This window comes from Ruditapes philippinarum, unplaced genomic scaffold (assembly GCF_026571515.1).
Source record: "Ruditapes philippinarum isolate M1 unplaced genomic scaffold, ASM2657151v2 ctg3371_1_1_1_1, whole genome shotgun sequence".
NCBI classification, from domain to species: domain Eukaryota; kingdom Metazoa; phylum Mollusca; class Bivalvia; order Venerida; family Veneridae; genus Ruditapes; species Ruditapes philippinarum.
In genome coordinates, this window is record NW_026864062.1 from 43921 (window position 1) to 54246 (window position 10326).

General features: G+C 33.2%; 1 protein-coding gene across 1 annotated transcript in view; it reads left to right on the top strand.

The window, feature by feature from the left end:
• LOC132724306 (lethal(3)malignant brain tumor-like protein 3) overlaps positions 1 to 9770 on the top strand; it is a 24967-nt gene extending 15197 nt beyond the window's left edge. Inside the window, 12 exon segments of the mRNA XM_060709146.1 lie at positions 253 to 347; positions 815 to 1043; positions 1551 to 1644; positions 1932 to 1963; positions 2300 to 2330; positions 2332 to 2480; positions 4600 to 4702; positions 5109 to 5246; positions 6668 to 6733; positions 7205 to 7266; positions 7983 to 8206; positions 8714 to 9770. Coding sequence (XP_060565129.1) covers positions 253 to 347; positions 815 to 1043; positions 1551 to 1644; positions 1932 to 1963; positions 2300 to 2330; positions 2332 to 2480; positions 4600 to 4702; positions 5109 to 5246; positions 6668 to 6733; positions 7205 to 7266; positions 7983 to 8206; positions 8714 to 8842 — 1352 coding nt within the window. The 3' untranslated portion in view covers positions 8843 to 9770.
• The last annotated feature ends 556 nt before the right edge of the window (positions 9771 to 10326 follow it).

The following is a 10326-nucleotide window of genomic DNA, read 5'->3' on the forward strand; positions in this document are numbered from 1 at the left end:
GGTATTTTTGTCTTGTATAAAGTATGAACTGCCTGAAAAATTTGACCATAAGGCTTAACTATGATATTTAAACTTAAAGCTCTTTCTGAACAATAGAAATAATGAAAAAACAGAAAATAGTTATTTTGATTGTTTTACACTGATAGACTTGACATTTCTGAATTTAATTTTAGTCGTCAGTCAAAAAATTATGGTGATGTATGTTTATTTATTTTATTATTTATATTTAAAATATGAACTTTACTTTCCCAGGATTCAGTGTGGATGAGTTCTCATGGACATCTTACTTGAAGTTAACCAAGGGTGTACCAGCACCAAAATCTCTTTTCTCAAATCAGCCAGTTCAGGTAACATTTCTGTCTTATCTGTCATATTAGAATTAATTTATGAAGCAAGTTATTTAAATTATATTTAGTTAATCTATATTATTGAGACTGCTTCCTCGAGCTAACAGTTACTAGTTCCATATGAAAAACCAAGTTGAGACCCATATATGGCTTAAACACCCCATTCTTGGTTTGAGTGGCAGAGTTCTTAGCCCTAATGTATTTGCTCATACTTCAATGGACTTGAAACAAAGATTTAAATCTCAAAGAAGAAAAATCAGAAATTGCTGATGAAACTTAAAGTTAAAAAATTGCTATTTATTTTATTTTTTTCTGTAATGCCAAACTGTTCTCTTTTGATTTATATTTCAAAATAGGCATTTATTAAGATTTTAGAAAAGTGAAAAAAAGATGATATAGGCCTAACATGCTAAATTCTGTGACAAATTGGCAGTAATTATCAGTAAATGCATTCTGTATGGTTTCAGTCTGTAACCCCAAACTTGTTCCGTGTTGGTAGCAAGCTGGAAGCTGTAGACAAGAAGAATTCCTCATTGATATGCGTGGCGAGTGTAGCAGATACTCTCGGTGACAAAGTTCTGATACATTTTGACAGCTGGGAAGATAACTACGACTACTGGTGTGATATGACATCACCATTTATACATCCAATCGGATACTGTGAGGAGACTGAACTAGTACTGTCACCACCTCTAGGTTAGTAACCTCTAAATTTAATGTGAAGAAAATGAACTACGTTAGTAATTACTAAATTCAAAGTAAAGTGAATGATATAGTGCTGTTGCCACCTCTAGTCTAAGGTCACAGTTTCCTAGCCTCTTGTTATTCAATGCAAATCATAGAGTTCATAAGAATCTGTGTAATGACCATGAAGTTTTGATGAATACAATTTGTCCTTTAACAATGATTAAAATGAGGTATGTGATGAAATTGCCAGTATCATGTCCTAAAACTGTAACATATTACTTTGGTCCAGAAAGCAGACTTAATTTTAACAGCATGTAATATGTAATACTGGTTCAACTGGTGTAAAACTTCATTAGGTTTGAAAAATTCATTAGGAGAGGATTATGAATTAATAAAAGTATATTATAAAATAATTATCTCTTATTTAAACCAAATAAAAAGCAGCTATAATTGTAAGAATGCAACTGATGTACTTGTAACTAGATTTCAATTTTATCGATTATTTTGTTATTTCAGATTGGAAAGATGTAACTTTGTTCTCGTGGGAAAAGTTCCTTAATAAAACAAAATCACAGCAAGTGCCTGCAAGGGCCTTTAAACCTGTAAGTGAATCACATGATTATTATAATGTTAAAGATCTAATCGAAGCTTTTCTGTTTGATAATTACTAGCAAGAAGGCTTTGTTTAAAATAGACTTGGAAATTCATATACATGTAGATTGCTTATTACAGCATTCCTATCTCCTGGAATACAAACTGAAATGTAATCGTAGCGTTTATTTTATACTACTCTACAGATACAGAATGAGTCTCACATACACTAGTGGATTATACACCAAGGTCTTTTCAGATTGATGGTACTACATTGGTGCCAGAAAGTAATGCACAAAGGGTCACCCGAGGTCTTCCTCCACCAGTAAAGCTGGAAAGTCATATTCTGACCTTTACAATGTCAGGATGACATCAAATCCAACATAACAAATAAACTATATTAGCATCAGAAAGTTTAAAATGTTCTTAACATGCAGACTTTATTGGATCTGCCCATCTTTTGAGGATTTCGGTATCAAAATACACAATTTGAGCTACCAAGGGTATAGAGCCTAGCAGACTCTTTGGATTGCACACTGGCCGGGCTCTATACTGGGGAAAGGGATTTCATTTTTTCAGTGCCAGCAAAAAAAAAGGTTTAAATTTGGGATCTTTTGAATCTATTCCTACAATTTCAAACAACCTATTGTTTTTTGAGCCAAAAGAGGTTAAAGTAGTAGAAAAACAAACCCCTCTGGTCAGGGTGGACAATAGAGGAAGTAGAAAATTACATGGTTAAAATCCACTTTGACGGCTGGTCCGACATCTACGATTACTGGTTAGAAGACGATTCCCCCGACCTTCATCCTCCGGGTTGGTGCGCCAAGACCGGTCATCCTCTTGTACCACCTATTAGTAAGTATACTGTCTATGTAATAGATTTGAGATAGCAAAATAAATTTAGTTCTTTTAAAAGAATCTAGCATCTGTGGAACAGATGAATTTTCCCTGTCATTATTAGTTGGGTTATTTTTATGTGATGGTTGTGTTTAAAAACGTTATATCAAAATTAATTGCTCATTAGTATCCACGTTTTCTATAAACTTATTTATTTGAACGCACACACATTTTTAGCTCACCTGTCACAAAGTGACAGGGTGAGCTTTTGTGATCGCTTTTCGTCCGGCGTCCGTCCGTCCGTCCGTCGTCCGTCGTCCGTCCGTAAACTTTTGCTTTAAATGACATCTCCTCATAAACCACTGAGCCAATTTCATCCAAACTTCACAGGAATGTTCCTTTGGTGGTCACCTTTAAAAATTGTTCAAAGAATTTAATTCCATGCAGAGAACTCTGGTTGCCATGGCAACCGAAAGAAAAATCTTTAAATATCTTCTTTTAAACAACCCTAAGAGCTAGAGCTTAGATATTTGGCATGAAACATCTTCTAATGAGTGTCTACCAAGTTTGTTCAAATAAAAGCCCTGGGGTCAAAATTGGCCCCGCCCCGGGGGTCATTGATTTTCCTATATGCATATAGTAAAAAACTTAAAAGATCTTCTTTTAAAGAACTGTAAGAGCTAGAGCTAAGATTTTTGGCATGGAACATCTTCTAGTGAGTGTCTACCAAGTTTGTTCAAATAAAAGCCCTGGGTCAAAATTGGCCCCGCCCCGGGGGGTCATTGATTTTCCCTATATGCATATAGTAAACACTTAAAAAATCTTCCTTTAAAGAACTGTAAGAGCTAGAGCTTAGATATTTGGCATGAAACATCTTCTAGTGAATGTCTACCAAGTTTGTTCAAATAAAAGCCCTGGGGTCAAAATTGGCCCCGCCCAGGGGGTCATTGATTTTCCCTATATGCATAAAGTAAAAACTTAAAAAATCTTCTTTTAAAGAACCCAAAGAGCTAGAGCTTAGATATTTGGCATGAAACATCTTCTAGTGAATGTCTACCAAGTTTGTTCAAATAAAAGCCCTGGGGTTAAAATTGGCCCCGCCCTGGGGGGGTAATTGATTTTCCCTATATGCATATAGTTTAAACTTAAAAAATCTTCTTTTAAAGAACCGTAAGAGCTAGAGCTTAGATATTTGGCATAAAACATCTTCTAGTAAATGTCTACCAAGTTTGTTCAAATAAAAGCCCTGGGGTCAAAATTGGCCCCGCCCCAGGGGGTCATTGTTTTTCCCTATATGCATATAGTAAAAACTTAAAAATCTTCTTTTAAAGAACTGTAAGAGCTAAAGCTTATATATTTGGCATGAAACATCTTCTAGTGAATGTCTACCAAGTTTGTTCAAATAAAACCCCTGGGGTCCAAATTGGCCCCTCCCCAGGGGTCATTGATTTTCCTTATATGCATATAGTAAAAACTTATAAAATCTTCTTTTAAAGAACCCAAAGAGCTAGAGCTAAGATATTTAGCATGAGACATGTTCTAATGGGTGTCTACCAAGTATGTTCAAATAAAAGCCCTGGGGTCAAAACTGGCCCCGCCCCGGGGTCATTGATTTTTTTATATACATAGCAAAAACTTAAAAATCTTCTTTGAAAAAACCCAAATAACTAGAGTTTAGATATTAAGCATGAAACATCTTTAAGTAAATATCTACAAAGTTTGTTCAAATAAAAGCCCAGGGGTCAAAACTGGCCCTGCCCGAGGGGTGTCATTGTTTTTTACTCTATGTGTATAGTAAAAACTTAAAAAATCTTCTTTTAAAAAACCCAATGAGCTAGAACTTAGATGTTTTGCATGAAACATCTTCTTATGGGTGTCTACCAAGTCTGTTCAAATAAACAAAATAAAAGCCCTTGGGTAAAAATTGGGCCGGGGGGGGGGGGGGGGGCTATATACAGGTGAGCGACCTCAGGGCCATCATGGCCCTCTTGTTAAATGATGATCAACAGTATTGAGCAAGTAAAACAGGTTCTCAAAATTTATAACTATTTTTTTTTAACCTGACTCAGAACATTTTATAAATGGAATCGTTATTAGTCATATTATTGATACTATGTTTTACTTCAATTTTTTCCAGCTCCCTCAGATTTAGTGGTAACAACCGGACCTGGTGTTTGCCCTACCCCAGGCTGTAAAGGGATTGGACACATTAAAGGTCCAAAATATTCCGGTCATCACAGGTATATTATAATCTGCTTTAAAATGACATTTTAACAACTCTACTTGAAATCTTTTGAGTTGTAATGTTGTTATTCATTACCCATTTTAGTACAACAGTCAGTATCAAAGCATTGTGTTTGTTAAATATTATGTAGTAAGGTTTTTATATAGGTTTTTATATTAATATAGCACAATGGAATTGTAATATCTTCTAGTTATATGAATTCTTTAGATAATAAAGCAGTACTTGTATGATTTGTTTTGTTTAACAAAGTTTACACCCATTATAACTTGACTGAAATGCTTTTCACCATGTGATGTGTTGTGTGCATGAAACAGGTCAAAATTCAGTCACAGAAAAAAGCTAAATGATTTTTATCATTTGATGTCATTTCCTTATAAACATTATTATGTCTTATTCTTTAGTACATTTGGCTGCCCATACTCAGACATCAACATGAACAAGGAGTCGGTTCTCGGTGACAGATTGAACTCTGTAGCTATCAGGCCTGAGGATACGGTATCCAGGCATTATGATGAACACAGAACATCGCCAGATTCTAAGTATGATAATATGATCAGTTTATATAAATTAACCTCATTAAAAGTTAAATAAACATTTCTTACCTTGCATGTTAAACTGGTCATTGTTAGTTTTAATGAATTTTAGTAAAAAATTACTGAGATGGAAGTATTCAGTATTGAGCCTTGTCTGATTTTAAGATTTTAATGCCAACTGGCATCAGTGCATGTAGCTTTGTTACTATCAAGTGCTTAGATCTGAAGTGTTTTAACCATCATTATCTTGTATAAATTTTCAGTGCAGTCTGTATACACTTATTTTCAAGTGATTTGTTTGTAAATCATCAATGTACCTATATCCACTTAATAAGAATGATATCTGATAAAAGATAATCATATGAAGTTTGCAGGTCATACCGCGACATTCCAGCTTTACTGGTGGAGGAAAACCTCAGGTGCCCTTCCATGCATTATTTCAGGCACGAACGTGTACCTGAGTAGAACCACCGACGTTCCGTAAGCTAGCTGGAAAAATTTTTCTTAGAATAGTTAAAATATATTAACTATTCTATCATTAAATACAAATGAATTATGATATACAGTAGAACTTCGGTAAGTCGAAGTTCAAGGGACTTGCGTAAAAAGTTCGACACATCGGGACTTCGACTCATATATACGTCCGAATTTTTGCAACAAAAATTTTTTCTCCACAACAGGATGTTTACAAATAACATTACAAATGGCATAACAAAGAAAAAGGGTGATAATTAAACCGTCTTATAGTACGGATCAGATACCATACAGTTTCATGCGTGTTTAAAACAAAACAAGAATCTTTTTTATTTTTTCAACAAAATTTATTTATTTATTTATTCATTTATTTATGTACAACAAATCAGGAAAAAATAAACATGATTGTGCTGCTCGATATCCATAACGGATCTAATTCATAGAGGTTCATATTCGAATCATATGAAAGTGATATTGTTAAAAACATATTAAAGGATATTTTCACACATAGAAATGCATGCAAAGGCTGTTAAAACACGCGGCTGTGTGTTAACACCTGTCAGATAAGATGATCGGCAATCATCTACGCGGGCAGAAAAGGTGTGAAAATTATCTCGAGATCAAAGGTGTCAAAATTATTGAAGGACTGCGACTTTTTTGTGGTAAATTGCACTTGATTTATTCTATACGAACCAGGAAAAAATTTGACACTAAAATTTTAACTCATTTGTAGGATTTTATAAGGAATATATAGGGGAAAACCTCGGGACTTTCATTTTACTTTGACACATCAAGAAAATCAACTAATCGAAGTTCAACTCACCGAAGTTCTACTGTATAGACAAAAATATATTTTGCCTAATATCACATTTTAAAATGAAATGAGATTTCATTATTGAAGTCAGATTGGAATTAAAATCTAGACTAAATTATTTGTTTTGATTGTTATTTAGAAAACACACAGATTCTGGACAACATGGTGATATCCCAAAGAAACTTGGAAGAGGAAGAAAACCAAAGTAAGTTGATAATTATAATTGAATTACTATTGAGCTTAATTGGTTTAGAACTGTTTTTCACTTGTAACTTTTAAAACAAACTTTAAATTCTTTAACAATATCGTTCAAAATGACATTACATTTGGAATTGGAACACTGACTAATATGGGAGATCTTGTTTATTTTACGCACATGTTTTCTATAACATAAAGTGTCACAATATGAGAGAGGTCTAAGTTGTCTTACTTTATGGCCCGGACTAATTGAAGAAATCATCACAGTAGCCTGTAAAGGGTTGTTGGTTCTACTCCAGTGCCCATTTGTGCTTGAAATAATACATGGAGGGCACTGTCATAAAATTATAACAAAATAAGGTGCAGAGTTATGGTAATTTCTAAAAAAAAAAAAAAACTACAGCAACTGAACCATTGATAATGATTGTTTATATACATGTTTATAGCATTCAAAACATATTTTCAATATTGTTTTAAGGAGTTATTATGTAGCCTTAGAAGAACAGAAAGTGGCAAGAGAAAAAGAGAGATTAGAGAAAGGTAAATTTTATAAGCTTGAATAATATTAAAATATTAAATTGTTTCAACTATTTATGAAAAACAACAGGAAGATAATTTATAATCTGCTTCAGTAAAGAGGATGGTTAATTTTTAGCTGTTCATTCGGAAAATACGATAAGCTATTGTGTTCACTGCTGCATTGGCATTGCCATCACACAGTTTTTGTGTGCAAGTTGGTTATCTCCAAAACTACTGAAGAGAATGGGTTGAAACTTCACACATTTTTTCTCTGTAATTATCTTACAGATACAGGTCCCATAATTCTTAGTTATCTTTTTACAGTGTTATACTGTCAAGAACTGAGAATAGCCGAGATTCTGTCTAACTGTCAGTTCATGTTTATTTAAATGTCACTGGAAATGTAAAAAAATCTTAAACTTTATAGTCAATAGTATCTGTCATAAGTGATAATAGTCTATTATTTAAACTAGGGTAGAAATAGCAATCATTCTACTGCTGTTTAGTTTAAAGAATGGTATTTAATCATGTACCAAATCAGTGGCAAAGAAAACAAAAAAGAAAACAAAATTAAACTGATTTTGAAATTGAGTAAAATAATCCATTTTATTTGGATTTCTTTGGCTTTCAAAAGTCTTAGTCATGCCCTTGTTTTATAGAGAGAGATATAAATTTTGATGGGAATGCCAGTAATGTTAATGTCATAATAAATAATTTATAAATATTAATATTTTCAGAAGAAACATTAAGACAAGGAATCCATAATTCGGTGTTCTCATCTTCCATGATCTCAACACCTAAACCAGATGTGCCATTATGTTGGGAACAACATTGTAAATTGTTGCCAGGGGTAACCAGTATCCGTGGCAACGATGTTAACAAGTGGACCATAGATCAAGTGGCAGCTTTTATAAATACTCTCCCAGGGTGTGAAGAGCAGGCAAAACTTTTCAAAGAGGAGGTAAAAAATGAGATTATTTGCATTTTCTTTTCTGTGTAAGGCTATGTATAAATTTATGAGATAAGATGTGCATACAAAGTTTAAAATAATATGAAACATTGTCTTTATTCTTCTTAGTTTTATTGCTATTACTAAATAGCACAAGATTTTGTAGAAAATAGAATTAAAGCAAAAGATGTTTGTTTGGTCACTTTAGTCAATGCAAAATGATATAAAAGAAAACAGGAGATGTGAAACATGTTTTAAAAAAAGGTTGATACTTCAACAAGGCATGTAAAATTATTTCTTGGTGAAAATTCAATAACAAAATTGATAGTGAATTTGATTTTATGTAAAACAGTAAATATTATTTTGAACTTGTAGTTAAAATTTTTATGCAAAACTGTATTAGTGAAAGATCTCTTTGTTTCAGACATAAAAATTGACAGCCTGATTGGCAATGAAATCTGAACAACAATCAAAATTCGTTCGTCAAAGTTTTAAGTTTTGTCTTTTTTTCTATTACAGCAAATAGATGGAGAGGCATTCCTGTTGTTAACTCAGTCAGATATTGTGAAAATAATGAACATTAAACTTGGCCCTGCATTAAAAATATTCAACAGTATCGTCATGTTCAAGAACTCAATAGAAGTATAGCACTCAAACTTTGTCATGGACTTGTCAGACGTAATGGAAATTTGTATCATCATGTCTATTTTTAGATACAATTATAATACAATATTTGATGTGAAACAAGACAAGCTTAAACCAAAATAAAATAGTCTTTATTTTTTTTAATTTTAATTAATGGAAGAAATTAATTTTTTATTAAATGGCAGGTGCAGATAGAGTTTTCATGATTTTTTTTTATGCCCCCGCCATGTAATGGCCGGGGCATATAGTGTTACCCTGTTCCGTCATTCCGTCCTTCCGTCCTTCCGTCCTTCCATCCTTCCGTCCTTCCGTCCTTCCGTCATTCTGTCATTCCGTCATCATCAGTTTCCGTTCATTATATTAAGAACGGTTGGACATATTCAACTCAAATTTGACATATAAATATGTCATGAGAAAATACAGGTCAAGTTTGAATTTGGTCATGGTTCGATGATTTTTGGCACAGTTATGCCCCTTTTACTTTGAAAATAATATGAAATTTCAGTTTCCGTTCATTATCTTAAGAACAGTTGGACACATTCAATTCAAACTTGACATATGGATATGTCATGAGAAAATACAGGTCAAGTTTGAATTTGGTTATGGTTCGATGATTTTTGGCAGAGTTATGCCCCTTTTACTTTGAAAAAAATATGAAATTTTCAGTTTCCGTTCATTATCTCCCCAATGGTACAACACAATCAACTCAAACTTGACATATTGATATGTCATGAAAAAATACAGGTCAAGTTCGAATTTGGTCATGGTTCGATGATTTTTGGCAGAGTTATGCCCCTTTAACTTTGAAAATAATATGAAATTTTCAGTTTCCATTCATTATCTCCCTCAAGGTACAACACATTCAACTCAAATGTGACATATGGATGCGTCAAAGGAATGTGCAGGTCAAGTTCAAATTTGGTCATGGTTCAATGATTTTAGGTAGAGTAATGCCCCTTTCACTTTGAAAATAATATGAAATTTACAGTTTCTGTTCATTATCTACCCAACAGTGTGTCACATATTCAACTTTAATTTGACATATGGATATGTCAAAAGAATGGGCAGGTCAAGTTGGAATTTGGTCATGGTTTGATGATTTTTTGGCAGAGTTATGTCTCTTTCACTTTGAAAATAATATAGATACATCTTAGGAATAAGCAGTTTAAGTTTGAATTTGGTCATGGTTCAATGATTTTAGACAAACTTATCTTTCCTGAATGTTGGAAAAATTTTGAACTTTCAGTTTCACCACTCATTCTTTTAGCCATTATTTTGGCTACAAATATGCAATATGCTATTTCTAAAAGGTTAAGACTGAATAATTTCAGTGCCTTGAACATTGTATGGAAATGGTTTGTGTTAACATTGAAAAGTTTTAAGGGCTTTGAACTTAAAATGAAAAAAAATAATTAATGCACCATCTGAAATTTTGGCTGCATGCGGGGGCATCCGTGGCATGATGACACATTTCTAGTTGGGTCAAG